The 17489-nt window shown below is 37.4% G+C and overlaps 1 protein-coding gene across 3 annotated transcripts in view; it reads right to left on the reverse strand.

The window, feature by feature from the left end:
• The window catches only part of CA10 (carbonic anhydrase 10), a 213329-nt gene that overhangs the window by 168663 nt on the left and 27177 nt on the right, over positions 1-17489 (reverse strand). For all 3 annotated transcript variants that reach the window (XM_049812984.1, XM_049812982.1, XM_049812983.1), the window contains one exon: positions 4995-5069. In XM_049812984.1, the coding sequence (XP_049668941.1) occupies positions 4995-5069 (75 nt within the window). The remainder of the gene's footprint in view (positions 1-4994; positions 5070-17489) is intronic.

The following is a 17489-nucleotide window of genomic DNA, read 5'->3' on the forward strand; positions in this document are numbered from 1 at the left end:
CACTGTTTTCACTGACAAGCAAAATGCACCAGACTGGGAGTGATGCTGCAGCCTCCTGAAGTCCCAAAGTAAAACTAGAAGAAATTTTATAGTTAGTACAAAAGTGAGCAATGAAGGAGTAGCAATTAGAAGGTTTATGTTTTGTATTATTCAGGCAGCCAACCTAAGCGATCACCAGTCTCAATGTATGAAATAGACCCCTATGCGATTGGAGGATGGCATAACACACAAGCTTTTCAGAAAGTTTAAGATGTGTTTGGGTTTGAAGTTTCGTATCTCTCAGTTTCAGGCCATGGACAAATAGTTCACCGTTCTTACAGATGGGTTCTGCCCATCAAAGTTATTTTTGGACATGTACATAAAGACATTTGTAGTTTAAAAGAAATCTTAAAGTTGTAATGAAAGAAATCTTAAAGCCTGCACAGAAGAAACTAGGGACACTTGAAATGCCTGTGTGGGCCATAACAAAAGCACATGGTGATAGCAGGAAGTTTAAAATCAGGTTTTGGCACTCATGCCCAAGATTGTCAATTGCTTCCTTCTTTTTCCTTGTAAATCATTACCAAATTCATGCATTTCCTCCTTGAGGGAAGTTTCTCAGTTCTTCACAAACACTGCCCCAGTGTTCCTTTTGAGTCGGTGTAGCTTTGCCAGCTGGTCTATGTTGGGGCATAATCCCATCAACGTGATCCTTGCAAAAGGCAGGAGCAGCATTATCAATCTCTAGCAGTCTTTTCCCTTTTATAGTAAAATGAGTTGTGAAAGGACCTACAAACATGGGATTTCTCAGAATCTCCAGGAAACAGGTAGCCTCTGATTTAGTGATCTGTAGCCAATAATGAATCACAGTGGATGTAGATCTTTATCTGGAATTAAAGTTGTTTTACAACCTTTATCATAAGGGAAGAGAAGAACATTATCTGCTCCTTCAGCAAAGTTCACTCATTATGTGGTAGAGATGGACTTCCTCCTCTTAGCTAAGATTAGCACTATCACCTTGTAAAGTAGCTTTAGACTTGGTATAATTCAGTGAGGGTCATGAAAACAGTGTCTTCCCTGGGTGAGAAACACTTATGCCCTTGTATTAACATGTAGTCCAAAATTTCAGTAACAGGATGGAGTTCTGGCAAGTGAATTCTGTGATCACAAATTAGATTTAACCACCTTTGTATTTTATGTTTACCAAAGCCCACTTTTATGATGCTACAAAAAAAACAGGAGCAGTATGAAGAGAATCAATACAATCAGACACACAAGAGTATCAAAGTTTATGCACATCTATTTAAAGTAAAAGAAATGGTACAGAATAGTTTGAAATATTATTGCCTTTGCCACCCTGAAAATGCTTGCACTACTTCAGTGACACAACATATTCATAGTCACAGCAAAACTCAGCCAAACAAAAGATATGAAAAAGATTATTTAAATGTGTTTTAACCCATCATGAACTACTTTGATATTTCATATCAGAAAAAAGTTTATGTGGTGAAAGTATGTGATATTATAGATTATTTGATTATTATGCAAATCACTGTGCATAAAGAAAAGTATTCATTCTTCATCCTTGAACATTTCCTGAAATTTAATTTGGAACCTAATTTGCATTCAATTAACATTTTAAAGCACTACTAACTTTCTATTTTGTTTGGCTACATGATTTAAATCATAAAAGCAATTCTTTGCTTTTAGAAAAGGTGACAGATGGGAGAGTGTTTTATGCATCAGTAGTATATACGCAGATCCAGCCATTGATGCACCTTCCTTCCTGCACTTGACAACTCTGCACCCTCATGTGCAAGGCTTGGCGCTAAGAAAGACCTGAGCCACAGTTACTGTAGCGAGAGAACTTGTCAGTCGTGATTCCTCTCTTCTCTGTTGAGCAGTGCAAGAAGGGAAGTTGGGAAAGAGAGTGTGATGGGTCTTGTACCTCATCTCTGCCTATATCCTCTCCTACATGCAAGATACACATCAGTGATTGTAAGCCACTGGTTTACAGTGGAAAAAACCTGTGTCCAGATGAACGTATTATATTAGAAGGGGATTTAGAAGAATTTTTCTAAAAATCTGTCCCAGAATATAGGGAGTCTGGGATTTGGGGAATGTAGTGAAGTATGGTTTGATTTTAAGAACTACTCAAAGACAAATTTGCACAGGATCCACAGCATTTGTTACGACTTGACTTAAATGCATCCAAAACAGAGTATTAAGCAGAAAAACTTACAAATGGCATATTCTAACCTAGGCATATTGTGATACACTCCTAAATGCATTCTTACACAACTATACATGAAAGAAGAAGTGATAGTTCAAAGAAAGATAGTGACTTTGCTTTGAAGTAGGCGAAAAGTATTCACACAGCCAAAGCTGTGACAGACAAACTCTAGTCACTCATCCTGGAGTGTTTTACAATGCTGTTACCCCCAATTAGTCATCTCTACACTTGTGGTTGCTCCCCTAAGCAGCTAAAGAGCTGTACTCATGTCAATCATATCAGCTTAGATGCCAGTTTTGAACTGCAGTGACAGAGTCTTGGACAAATATTCTTTTCTAATATCTTTGGGGGTGGTAACTTCCAGCCCTGGGACAGGACAAACAGCTGTGGAAAAGAAACAACTTAGCAGATGGCTATAGCTGTTGGCTTCAGTGCACATCAGTCAGCCACTTCAGCTATAGCTCAGACTGCCTTGCAGCTATCACCTCTCAAGTGCTAATTAGCATCTCATGTGAGATCTGATATGTCACTGCTAACATTATGGATAAACTTAATATGCACTAACATATCCTTTGTGATGTGTCAGTCTGAGATCATAACCATAAAATGCATCCTTGAAATGCTTTAAATATGGTTTTCAAAGACTCCAAAATCTGGGTGCTGCTGAAAAAAATGAGTTGTTTGTTCTGTAAAAATTCATGGGATTTCTCTCTTCTGCTGAGGCTTAGAGGTTGCAGAGTTGAATTTGAAAGAAACGTGACAGTCTGCAAGAAAGGTGACCCCAAATTACCCTTGCTGTCTTCATGGCTGGTTCAGTGAGTTGTTCATAATTGTCCTTCTGGGCCAATTCTTGAGAATGTGTGCAAGGTTCGTCCAATATTCAACATGTAGGGGTAATATGGGGCTCTCAGAAAGGAGGTCTCTCTCCATACTAGTCTAAAAGGTCCTCCTTCCTGAAAGTTTGAGTCATGACTGTTTCCTCCCTAATCTTCTAAGGGTGTTCCCAAGTAGAAATTTCTCACGCTATTACGACTAGAATACCACAAGCATTCCCTGATCACATATATTTCTTTATATGCTGACAATTAAATTATTTTTCTCAATAAGTTTAAGCTGAAATAATTAGAAGGTCTGTTTAGAAAATACATTTTTCATTCATCTTCTACTGGGCATCTACCTGGGTCATGCAAATCAGGAAAGCTGAAATTTCTTGAAAGCAGGTGATTATGTTCTCCAGGTTTCTTCCCTTGCTATCAACATTAGGAACTAAACATGCATAACAATACACTGCAGCATCTTTGACAGTCCAAACCAATCTCAAGTAAATCTGGAAAGCTACTATATGCTACATCAATATGTAATTAAGCTCCAGGTTTGTAGATGTTGATTTTCATATGTGTTTTTCACAAGAATTTCAGTGCCAGGAACTTGTGGGTTGAAATACTTTATCTCACTTGCACTTGTATTCCTATCAAGATAATCAGCATTTTGGGTATTTCGAATGACTGTCGGATTGTAACTGTTGTCACAACAGTGAAAATATCTGATGATAGATCAAATCTACAGATTCTTAGGAACAGCTCACACAACAGCCAAGTAATATTTTCTAGTACTTTGAGGAAATAAAAATCATGTAGCAATTTTCATGGTACATTTATGATAGAACTTGAAGCACTATTTTAGCTTATAATATATAGTTAATATACATAAAGTAATGCATATTCATCTCAACTGTACTGAAAACAGACTGAACAAAATAATCACTGAATGTTTCTGTGTATCCTGAATGAGGAATGTACTGTCAAATCAGCTCCACAACTGAACAAAAAATGGAAGCTGCTAAAGTTTCCTGACTCCTCTTCTAAGTGGAAACATCTACTCAAATGGAACAGTGAAGACTCAACAAAATAATTCTGTTTGAAAGAAAGAATAAAATAATTTAGAGAAAGGGAGCACAAAAAGATCAGGTGTTAAATGTAGGTCAGAAACAAAATAAAAAAATTGTCAATCTAAGAACTACTAGTGTCTCAGGCAGCTTGAATCCTGAAATGTGTTACAGATCCACAGCTAAAAAGAACAAGCTAAGGCCTACTCAGACCACGCGACACTTAAGGAGTTTATAGCAATACACATGTTTTGGAGGAGTTCTACCAATACTGACCAATGCCAGGCTATTGCTAGCCAGAATTTCACTTTTGCCTATCGAATTCAGCTGCTGTTGCTTATTTAGATCCGTTTAGATGCCTACTAATTATTTACCATTTACTAAATCTTACTGAAGCCAAGTTTGGATTTCATCTTTTTTCACTCACTGTTTCTTGTTTCCAAAACAAAAATCAGTGAAGCTTGCATGTGAGGTTCATGTTTCGATTAGGTTCCTTTCCTAATACAGTCTTAAATTTGTAAGAATGGGATTATCTAGAAGTGCTGCATCAGATAAGTAAGTTCAAACAGTTAAAAATACTGCTTTTCAGTCCTCCCTTTCTCTTTTCTATACACAGAACACACACGTTCACAAAGTAGCATCATGTTACTTTTACTGAGAGAAACCAGGAATGTCATCAAAGCAATTTCTTTCTCAGAAAACAGCCACGGTCTTTGGACAATGTATTGACAAAAACCTTGCTATGCTTCACTATAATGTGATGCTGAGTACTTGTGTACTTCAAATCTTTGTGATGGATAAAAAAACTAAACCAAAAAAATCTCACCCAAACCCAACTATATTAATTCCAGTGAAAAGAATCTTTAATAAAAAATAAGATTTTTAAATTACACTTACCTGGAACAAAGCTTCCCTGGACCACCTCCTTATAAGCCCACCAGCCTTCATGGATTTTTGGTGAATTTTGTTGAGCTAGAAAGAAATAATCAAAGAAACCATAAAATTAAGGCAAGGCATAGGAAATATTTAATTATATAAGTTTTGGAAACTCTAAACAGCGTATCATCTTCTACAGAAAAGCCATTCCTCAAGTTCCCAAGTGATGTTTATTCAATTTATTGAATTATGCTATGCATCTGTATCTTAGAGGACCTTGTCCCTGTTTCTCATTCAGTAAAACATACTCAGCTTCTGAAGAACTGATCACAACTTAAAAATACAGGTAGAAAATCAGGATCTGCAGCACTGTTGATGGTTTCTGTGCCACCCATAAATTCATCATCGGATAAAAATACAGAGAAAAAGAGTGCGCTCATACACAGTAGCCAATATTTGAGTCCAAGCTGGTGGACTGAAAAGCAGTTTCTCCTCTTCCTTTCCTAAGTTCTCCAACAATCTCTCACTTTGAATGGGAAGAAGTGACAGAATGAACGACAGGTAATAGCTGTGTCTATAACTGCTTCTCCTCTCATCCCTCTGAGTTCCAAAACCGGAACAGAAATGCATAGCCCATAGCTTCCCAAATATTGGCTTATGCTATAATGTTGAGGCAGGAATAGAAATATTTTCTGCTATCTTCTCTGTCTGCAATATAGCACTTGCTACTTATTCCCCACCGCAGTCATCCTGGTAGCTAGACAAGATACTTGTTCCTGTTACGCGTATGTGACACACAACTCTATTACGGTTGCCTTTGATAGCACAGTACAGTTACACGATGAAAGGTTTCTTTGACCAATACTCTGAAGGCTGTAACAAGAAAAGTCTAAGGTCTGGATAAGGTTTGCCCCTGATGAAGACTGTTGCTTAAATGACATCTCTAAATTCCTGAAAAGCTAAGAGCAGAAAGGTCTTGATCAATCAGTTTGCTGCTCATAAGGTCATTATTTCTCTTTGTCTTGAAGGAAATCAGAACTGCAGCAAATTTTGTGGTCAAAATGTAGCATCTCTGTTAATTGGAAATACTTTCAAAGGGCATACAGACACACAGCAAGACAAACATGCAGTTGATTTCCATAAGATAGCAGATCAGAGCTGATACGCAAATATGTTCTGCCTTCACTTGTATTTTGCTTGATATTTTCATATTTAGAGCAATTCTCACTGAGCTACAGAAAGCTCAGCTACCTTGTGTATCATTAACTTAAATCTGGGGTTGGTTCCGTTTTATAAGATACTTTCAATCTCTTGCACTAGGTCCAAGAATTTTTTAACATAAATACGCATCTACAGAAGATGCTGGATTTACCAGCTTTCTGCTGCAGTTTCATTTCTAGATCACATACTATATACGAAAGACACAATTACCCTGGGAAAAGTTCCAGCAATGTAATAAAAATTGTTGTTGTCATTAAAAATTACAAAGAGGATGTGACATTCAGACTAAAATGGATACAAGATGAGGACCATTACATACTGTTCTATCAGTTACAAAACAATATTTATGATTTAACTGACTGTAAATTGCAGAAACAAAAGTAAAGCTGAAGTTAATTAAACGTACTGACAGAAGGACCAACACTCTGCTTTTCCAGAAATCCAGACACACCAGTGGAATGGGGTATGTGTGGATGCAAATTTCTCCTTGCAGTACTGATGCTTGTTCCATTAACTGAATGGTGACACGTTAAACTGAAAGGACTATTCCACTGTGCACACTTTACAGTTTGCAGATGACGTTATCTTCATTATTTTAGCTTTCATATCATTGCCTAGAGAACTCAAACTGTGTATGGCTTTGTTGTGCTGGACTGCACTATACAAACATTTGGAAAATGGCAAATCCCAACCCACAATCTAAATATCTGAGCAGCAAAATATCCATATCCAGTCTGAACTGCAATTTTTTGGATCTCAACACTGGTTTACGCAGGTTGCTTTTAGGCCTCTATGCTCTGCAACAGAAGTCCTTAAAGATTTCATGATGTCCTTAAAGATTTCAGGATGTCCTTACAGACATCAGCAAAAGGAGAGGATACTAATAAGTGAGTCCCAACAAAGCACAGCAATCATTCTTCTACTAAAATTTCCCAGAAAATTACATTGCATTAAAGTGCACCTTGTAGTAATATACACACCTAAAGCTGGTTCAGCCAACCAGAGGCAGCTGCAATTTAAAAGTCGGTGGAAAAAGAATGTATGTAGATAGAGGTAAGTTAAGAAGACTTCAGGGAGGATGGGTGTTTTCAAATGCAACTGCTTACTGTCAACATTCATAGAAACATGCACAATCGAAAAATGTATTGCTTTTGCCCACTCTGTGGCCAATCTAAATGATACATGCCAGGTTCAGAAGGAAAATACAATCCATTAATCAGAATTTAAATTAAACCAAAATCACAAGATGCTGGCTCTGCAGCTCTACTTCAGTGTGTTGCCCCAACACTTAGTAAAGCTAATTCGAAAAGGAATATCAGGAAAACTAAGATTTTTGTCATATTTTTTCAGATCTGCTGCATTAGTATAGAACAGAATGCATGAGATGAGCAAGCAAATTAGATAATCAACGCTTCGTACTAAATAATTGGATGCCTGTGCAGTTGCTTCAGCTATCAGAGAAGAGCATGACCTGGCATCACTCTGCACATTCCACAGATATCAGATACTTACCTCTTCAATACACATGAAAATGAAACACATAAAAAGGAGTACAATAAGCAAAATAAGATGTTGTACCATAGCCATATAAAATATCTAAGATAGGGCAAGAGCAATGCTGGGACTACTGCTGATTTACAGAAAACTGAAGCCACTGAGGAAATCAAGAGGAAAGGCAGGTGGTTGTCGTGAGAGAACAGCTAGGGACACAATCCCCAGTGCCATGCTCTTTCCTGAACCCTGAAACTTCACCATTTTATACCAGTTCAGGCAAAATATCCTGCAAAATAGTGCAGAGAGTGACTGAACACAGATTTCCACTCTGCTGTGCATATAAAAATCTAGCTTGATGCCAAAGATTTACTCTGATGGATCCTACAGGGACTTTGCTTAGAAAGGAAGAAGATTTATAAAGCTTTCATTTCTCTGAATGTAGAATGAGGGAGTCTGTAAGGCCAGGGAGGAAAGTTTGTCTTCCAAAAACTTTTCCTAAACCATTACTCCAATCTGCGTTACACAAGTGGGCAAGAGGTCTTATTAAAGGAGAAAAAAGCTGTTCTCTATTTTTGAAACATAATCAGACCCACACCCGGATTAGTAATGGAACAAGGGAATAAAAAATTAGAATGAACAGACATATGGACAATCCTTGCTGGGAATCCTATCTGGGACACTTACACCTGATGCACACACAACACAGGGTCTCTACAATTGGTGTATCAATGCCCATCTGACAAAATGGCATTGTGCCTGGGTAAACAGGTTCAACCTTATGGCTCAGGAATTGTTGCCAAGGAAAAGGATTCTTCATATGTGCCACCTCATGACACTGAAAATAGCAAAATTCTCTCAGCATCCTTCTTATTTTAGTTAAAGTAAAATTATTATACATCTCATTGCAATTCTTCCACTTGAGGACCATAAAAAGGGACCTGTGTGCTTACTGTGTGGATTCTGATACTCCTATGTTCCTGCCAGAACACTGCAGCTCCTCCATGGCAGCTCCTTTTTTTTGGCATGACCTGTCACGTAAGATACTGAGGAGACGAAAGGTCTAGAAAGCAATTCTGTAAATCCCTAAAGAGGGTTAAATATCTAAAAAAATTATTTCATTTCTGATACCTCAGAGATTTCTGCTTTTACCACTAAAACCAAGAGTATGCCTTTTGCTTCCAAGAAACATTGTTGCTTCTGCAATGCATCAAAATAAACAGGCCCATCTGAACAGACACTTTGCTGTTAGGAGCAGATTACCTGCACAAGTAGCTCTGCAACAGCAATTTTTAGCATCAGCATTGTATTCTGCCATTAGTAGGGACAGTCCAAAATGCCACGTTTGTCCAAAGTGCTAGAGGATATTGAATGACCTCCATTTGCTACAGCATTCTCTCCCTCGGTACTGAAATCACTAGTATCTGAGATTAGTAGCTCTGCTGATATAACACCATTATGTCAGATCCCTTTCAATGCAGCTGCTGTAGAAGAGACAGGATATTTATTTGGAGCTGATATGACACGTGTTGCTTTCATTTTGTCAGATTATTGTAGGTATGTCTCATTGTGGAGCATAAAATTACAGGCTAAGTTCTGCAAGATGTTGTGCATTTTTGTTTCCTAGTGACTTCCACATACAGGGAAACAGCATTGTACAGGATCATAAAAATGTACAGTAAATGCAAAGAGTAAAAGATGCCAATGCCCCATAAAGTCAGCAGTTAATTATATCTAGCTTAGAGGTTAAAATGAGTAGGCTTATGTTTCAAAGAGAAGCTGTTGTTCAGTCAGTAAAACTATTTTAAAACCATCAGATAACATTGTATCAGATACCAGGTACCATGATGCAGATGCTGAAATATCTGCATGCAATTTACAGTGCAAAGAGGTCTTCATCTTGTTGGAATGCTAATGCTGGCATAATATAAAATGCTGTAATTAATACAAAATACCCATCAGTAAATATGCTTATTTTCAAGACATAAAAAAGTCATTCTACAATTAATTACTTTCTATACTTGAATAAAAGATAGAAAGGCTAGTATCCAATGTCATCATTTATGTCATTCACATCTGAGCATAAGCCAAGAGCAGAATCCTGCCAGATCAGAATTCTCCATTCACTTTACTGCCATTTAACAAAGACGAAAAATGCTAGACCGTGGAGAATCAGGCTCACAGCAGTTCAGAAAAAAAAATGTTTTTTCATCTGAGTTTTATTGATCTGAGGTCTTCTGATTGCTATATTAATCACTCTGCATGTTTATCCCTACTTAACTTACATCCTAAGAGTCTTACTTGTGATAACCTGGCTAGTATTGCCCTGGCATTAAATACATGATAATGTTTTTATCACTGTTACCCTTTCTGCATAGTTATGAGATTAAAAAGAAAGCCAGCTGCAACTATGAGCCATTAGTTTCATAATGAACTTAGTGCAAGGCATTAATTCATTACTAATACTTTGATATGAAACTCACAGAAAAATGGCATAGTGTCTACTACAAGAAAAATAAATCCTCAAATCTGCTATTACAATGGTAAACGCTGAAAATGAAAGATATATTTATAAGGTATTACATGCTGGTGCAATCTTTACTTATATCCACCCTTTGTCTCCCACAGACTATTGGCTTTATAGGCCTTATCCTGGTTCTCTCCCAGCTAGCATAAGCTATTGCTTAGCTATGTAATACTATTTGATTTTCCATTCAGAGTTCCATAGTTCATTCTGAGTAGCTTCATCACTCTCAAGGTATCTTCTTCAGTCATTGACAAATAATCCAAGATGGCTGCACCTTATGGCAGAAATTAAAATTAATAGAATTTTCCCCTAGTGTTTCAGAAGATCATGTACTCTAACAGAAAATTAGCCCTACAGAGAACAGTGCAGAAAAAAAAAAAAAGCTCTAAGAAAAAGTTTAATCTTTTTTGCTAAAATCCATTTCCAGAATCTTACATAATGTATATACTTCGTAATTATTTTACATAGTTTTAATTACTACTTTTTATATGGATATTTTCCACACTGTTAAACCCAAGGATGGGTTGCCTAAACTTTGGAGGGAACACAGACTTACTCAACCTAAAAAATCAGTTTCAACATCTTCAGTCATACAAGTACCAGCTTTTGGCTCGCACCAACAAATGCCTCTTAAAGCAAATGGAATATACATGTATAAAGTGGATCTGACAGCAGGGGAACTAAGCAGATGCAATTAGCTGAAGATTCAGCCCTCTATAATTAACATTTGGTTTGTTTAAAACAAGTCTGTACATAATTGCAGCTATTATTTAAGATGTTTTTATGCAGCCTTTTTATATTAAAAGAACCTAACAACACACACTTCAGGCACTACATAAAGCATCATTTATAAGTGAATAGTTACAGGACAAGAAAGGTTAGCCAGCTTATGAATACTACAGCCTACATTGTATGCATCACCATACGATGAGGGAGGAAAAAAGAAAACAAAAGATTATAAAGGGATCAATAAATAAAATGCTTTCATCAGCTACACCAGATTTATTTTATTTTTTTGGATAATGATTTGCTCACAAAACATGCAAATGCTCTTTCATTAAGTTAATACTTTCCAATTCCATTAATCCTTCTTCCACCATCCCCATGTGTAAAAGCTCCCACTGTTGCTGTGAATTCCAAACAGTATTCAACACAAGCAAAATGGACGTGACCTGTTTTTATCACATCTGGGGGTAAAAGTAAGGCACTATCACGGGAAATCTGGTACGGCACAGACTTGACTATTCTGTGTATTTTGTATTTATTGTAGTTTTGTCTTCTGATAAGATTCCAATTAAAAACCTAGGCCAAAGGGTGAGATTTCATACAAGCAGACTCATATGTATGCAGGTAGTAGTGACAATGTGGCACAACATTACAACATAGCTAACTGCTGCATCTACTGTCCCTATGTAGTCAGCTTTTGATGAGAGTCATCGAGTGTCCAGAATCACTAAATACTGCTTGAAGAACCATAAACTAAGGTGTTTAGAAGTACTTAAGCCCATATTAGGACACACATTCTGCTTACAGCACTCTCTCACCAGAACTCTGCAAGACTTTGGTAGTATCTAGCAATAGCTCAGATTGCAGGAAGTAAAAAGTGTGTGTAAGGCTCAGCTCTATTCAGCAGAGAGAAGGACCTTGTGCAGATATTATTCTCATGCCTTCCAGTCAAACTTATTTGTGAACCTTTCCCCTAAAGAATTTCAAATCTTAAAAGGCAAGGAAAGGGGAAAAGGCAAGGGATAGCCAGTCGCTATAGGCCACTATATAGGCCATTGCACAGAACTGGCAGGCAAGACTCCTGAACATCATTTCTTCCTCTGCTATTCAACTTGGCAGATGACTGTGCACTTTCATTTATCTACCTGTAAAAGCAGGCTTGTAATATCAGTTATCATCCCATTGTTCAAGAAAGGGTAGAAATATAATTAGTTAACAAACTCCTTGCTTTCTGACCTCTGAATACTATCAAAACAGTTTAAATAAGCTTATGTGTAATCAGGAATCATTCCCAATAATGTCTATGAAGAACATGAGATGAACATGCTAGGTAACTGCATGCTATATCACGCTGTTAAAGGAAGCTGTATAAATACATGGGTTTGGGTGGTGGGTCCCAACTTGTAATAGGCATTTTTACATAAAGCATATATGCCCAATCATGCAACTGTTATTTAAGTTCTAATATAAATGAACAAAACCACGGGTTGTATCTAAAGCTTTTAGTCAGAAAAAGTTAAAACCATTTTGCCTCACTCTTCCCTGAGCATCTAAGTACACCAGTGTAAATGATGGATTGGGCTGCAGGGTGAATTACTTTGTCACTGCACCCAATTTAACATGAAAACTCTGTATACTGTTCCTAATTCAATTTGTAGAACATCAAATGTCCCTATAAAGCTGCTGTCCTTTTAATGTGACTAACATACATGTACAAGAGTTAGACCACATAATGTAAAAGATAGTATGTTAGCCCTCTCCAAGCATCTTTTTGGCTAACATGGCTGGAATACTAAGGCAGTGTTACACTCAATGTTATTTGCTTCAGTTTTCAAAATAATACTTTTTTCGTAATTTCTTCTTCAGCAAAATTTCATTTCTGAAACAATTGACAGGGAACTTCTATATAGCTCTTTATGCTGTCTGGGAAAGCTGAGCAGCTTTCTTTGATATGAAAGAATGCTGAAGGTTCTACCTACAGATTACTATCAACTAGGGATGCTAGCCTCTGCTTCCTCAGACCCCACACATGTCTATGGGATTCACATTATTTTTGAATGAGGTACAGTTCTTTTCCTTCTCTGGCACGAGTCAAAATTGCATCAAAGCTAAACTACTGCAAGAAATCAAAGCAATTAAATTAATGCAGGAGAAAAATACATAGCTGTATTGCAGCAATTAGAACATAATACTGATTGCAAGCAGTGTGAGAAATTCAAAGAGTAACGCCAGAGACCCAGCACCTTTCATGTCAGTCATTGATGGCATGCTTAGGGTTTCATGAGTCCTAAACCACATTAATACAATTTGGCTATCTCAGTGTTTTCCAGAGTCTCTGATAGGAGTGTCAGCATACACAATAGCCTACTCTGTGTTGTTTTAGATGGGGTAGTTCCTCTGCAATGAGTTGTTTAATCATGTCTAGATATAAAGTCTGAAAAGCTCTATAAATTGATGCAGTAAGAAGCAGCAAGATATCTTGTGATATTAACTTCAGAATAGCTCTTACTTTTCATCACACTGCATGCCCTCCACTTCCATTAATTTCAATGCGGTTTGGGGACACTCAGCAACTTCAAAGAAATGGCCTCAATATCCTTGAGCCTTTAAAGTTCAATACATTATTAATACTAAATTAATAGGGCTTCCTTTAAAAGGAAACCACTAAGTTCCTTCCTCAGAAGCACATATGATATTGACATCTCATCGGGTTTCTGACCCTAGTTGTTCTCTGTACTTTCTAAACAGAAAGTTACCAATCAGAAACAGTACAAACAGTCGGGGACTGTCCTGTTGGCTGCCACAGGCAGATCTTTTTTTCTTTTCCCAAATCTTTGGCTCTAGGAAAGAGAAATTATTTCTTCAGCAGCCTTCCCATGGGAGAGCTGTGCCCAGAATTTAAGTATTCATCACTGCTTAGGCAAACTCAAGGGGAAAATATAAAGGTCTTCCAATTAACCTCAAGACTAATGGCACGGCATCAATATTATGTGCTTGATCCTACAAAATACACAGCAGCCTCAAATCCCACGGAATTCTACAGCACACAAAAACTTGTGGTCTAGAACATGATATGGAAACGTGCTAAAGAGCTACATCATATGCAGAGAATGCATAATGCTTAAGCAATACTACTGTGAGCATTTTGCACAATCTTAACAAAGGGACATACCTGAAAAAGAGGGAAGAATGCTGCCATCAATCTCCCTTGAAAACTCAGCAGTACCATGAATGGCAAACTGTAGGTCTTGTACATACATTACTCTTAACTTCAGTCAACACAAAATGATGCACGTTTCTGAGACAGGAAGCGTCATTTTCTCCTGGCTAACATAGCTACATATAACCAAAAACAATTGCAACAAACAACAGAAAGTCATTCAAAAGCTAATGGCAAAGGGGAGGCAAAATTATTTTGATTATACTGAATTGGATTCAGAGACCTAGATTTCCAGTCATCCTGGGGTTGACAGTCAGGGCACTAATCCAGATCATCTCATAGCTCACTGGACTACCTAAATCCTCAGCACTTAAACCTTATGTCCTGGCGCTTTCTGAGATCACGAAGTCAAAAAATGTTTTTCTGGCCATATAATAACAGCTTTTCTAGCATCAAGAAGAAGTCTAATGTCAGAGGATAAGCCAAGATACGGATCCATTTCAGACAGTCACATCATGACAGAAAATTGACCCATCATAATGTGGCTTCATTGCAATTGCTCTTCACCGTCACCACTGCAGGCTACCAGTTTCTTAGCAGTAGCTGGTTCTTGGTTACTAGACATTTCTTAACAGAACGGGGAAAAAAACCCCACAACTTTGTAGCTAATTTTTCTGAATTGGTAAGTGACAGCTTTTCTTCCAGTATCTAGCAGTACATTCAGTGGTGTTAACAAGATTGTGATGTGGTTTTCAACATAAAGTATTGTTTCAGACTAAAGCAGATCTTGACTTGCTCCAAATAATGTTTCTACATCATGCAGATTTTCAAAAGAGCCTAGTTTATGCATATTCCCATTACTATACATGGCAAGTATAGAAGAATCTTAAATAGCAATGAACTCATTAAATTCCCTTTAAACTGCCAAAAAGGCTTAAGATAATCAGGTTTGTTTCTGTATGCTACCAAAAAATGAGATGCCATGGGCTATCAAAAATTCCAAGGTCCATGTTAACAACACAGTGTTTTTATGTATGTTTCCCTCACATTCCTGGAAAAACTGTGGAAAATAAGTATATTTCTGCCTGCAAGAAAAAGGACTAAAGAAGGACATTTGCTTCTGAGATAGTTGGGACAAGGTAGAGCAACTTCCAACAAGAAATGATTCTTGGAGTCCCCAAAAAGCAGAGACTCCGACCCTGCATCATAAAGAGTTATCCAAGATTACAAAGTGCCTTAATACTTACCCATTATGTCATTAATGAACCCCAAATCATGTAATAAAATAGTGCACAGCTCAGAATCCCATTAGTACACTGGCCACAAGACAAATATGAAGACTGTGTATCACCAGCATTAACTAACTTTGCATAAATTTAATTTACAACACAAGAGGCAGCTTAGGAAAGTAGAGAAGAAAATAAAGTAGTCTTATCGACACATCAATCCACTTATGTCCCTGTAACCCAAATGATGAAGAGTCAAGCTTTATGAATAAAACAGAGTACATATATTTCCTACTACCTGTTTACCCTAAATAACCATCAATGTTAAGGTGAAAGGTTATCCAAACCTGGAAAAAGTGAAGAAAAGCAGCTTTTTTTCAGACTTCTAAAATCACAGATGGGAAACAACTGCAGAAAAGTTGAACTGCAGTGGAGGAACTGAGGAGCAGCAAGAGGGAAAAATCATTCTAGTCAGATCAGCTACCAGGATAAGATGATACAGATAAGAAAGAACATGTCTTATTCATCTCAGTTGCCAGCCATGTATTATATCAACATTCCTACTTACTGCTTAGATATTACAGGGATGACAGTAATATAAATACCTGAATGTAGATATTTTACTGGTTTATTTTGGACTATTTTCAAGACATCCCTAAAAATTTTACTGATTTGGAAGCATTGTTTATTTATTCCACTTGGCAGGTGAACATGGGGAAGAACCTTTTTTTGTTTTCACTTTGTCATGTTCCCAGTCTTGACAAGAGACATATCACTCTCCATGCTTCCCCCACCATTTTTGCTTCCCTGCAGTTCTGTGGAATATCCCTCAGAGATTACTTCTATCATCCATCTGCCCATAGTTATGTTTACGCACTGATCCTGGAAGAAGTCATACCCTTCCCCCTCTCTGGACCGATTCCCGAGACAGCAGTGTTATCCTGGCACTCTGCTGCTATTCTGTTATTCCTATTCCAACCAACAATATTCTTGGCTAGAAATGATGCAGCTCTGTCTACCTTGGGTGACTGTAGCAAGCGGCTTATCCTTCTGAACCCTACTAAATTTCTTGGCTTCTTGGTTCTTGCAAAGGTGTCCCCTATTCATCCTTCTCAGACACTTCTTTAGCCACTAGTCAAAAGCAGTGATATGGATATGCTTCTTTCCTCTCTCTCATTCAGTTTTGAGGTTCAGATGGAAGATATTTCACACTGGCTGTGATGCATGTACCTGCTTCATTTTGCTGTTCTAGAATTTTAATCACTTTCTAAATTATTGATGCAGAAATCCCAGGTAGGAAAAAAATCACCTTCATTTGGGTATCTGTTGTTCATAGCTTGCTCTCCCTGTCTTTTGAGAGATGAGACTTTGGACACAGATAAAAGAAAAATTAAAAAAACACCAAAGGTAAGAATTTAAAAAATGTATTTAGTTCAGGGGAACTGTATGGAGAAATACGCCACTGCAAAGATTTCATCAGGGATTTCCTAGCTTTCCTTCTTTTCATCTGTCAAGTCAAAATTCACAGAAGTTTCAGACAGTCTTTTATTCTTGCCTGTAGCAAGAGGAAAGAATTTTTTTTTTAGTGAGGGTAAAACCAACTCAGGACTGGAAATGGAAGTTGTAGATTTTAAATGTATATGTTTCCCTTCTTATCAGCCTGGCATATCTAAAGCAGAGATGCCTGGTAGTTTCCAGTGTCCTTTGAAAACCAGAGAGCATTGCACTTGTTACTCAACTTTCATCAATATTTTATTTATATTTACCTCTATTCTAAAGAATTCTAAAGATCTACTTCTCTTCTAACCCGTTTTATTGTTCAGTGTTCCATCTTTGGCCAAGACATTGACTGAAAAAATAAAAGAAATCCTAGGAGCTGTGACAGCCCTGCCTCCTGCACACTCTATGGGGCAAAACTTCTGCAGACAAGCTGCAGATAGGCTAATTCCAGTAGCTTAGCCATAAAGACTACCTGCCTACCAACTATCATGTGAACTACCGAATATGACAGCAGTACAGAAAAACCTGTCCATCAGTAATACTCATTGCCTACATCACTTAATTTATAAAAACGCTAAACAGTTGTCCATCTATTGATATGTATAGATATTCAACTTAAAAACTGCAACCACAGTGCAATAGTACAAAGTAATACACTCCAACAG

This window comes from Accipiter gentilis, chromosome 10 (genome assembly GCF_929443795.1).
Source record: "Accipiter gentilis chromosome 10, bAccGen1.1, whole genome shotgun sequence".
NCBI classification, from domain to species: Eukaryota; Metazoa; Chordata; class Aves; order Accipitriformes; family Accipitridae; genus Astur; species Astur gentilis.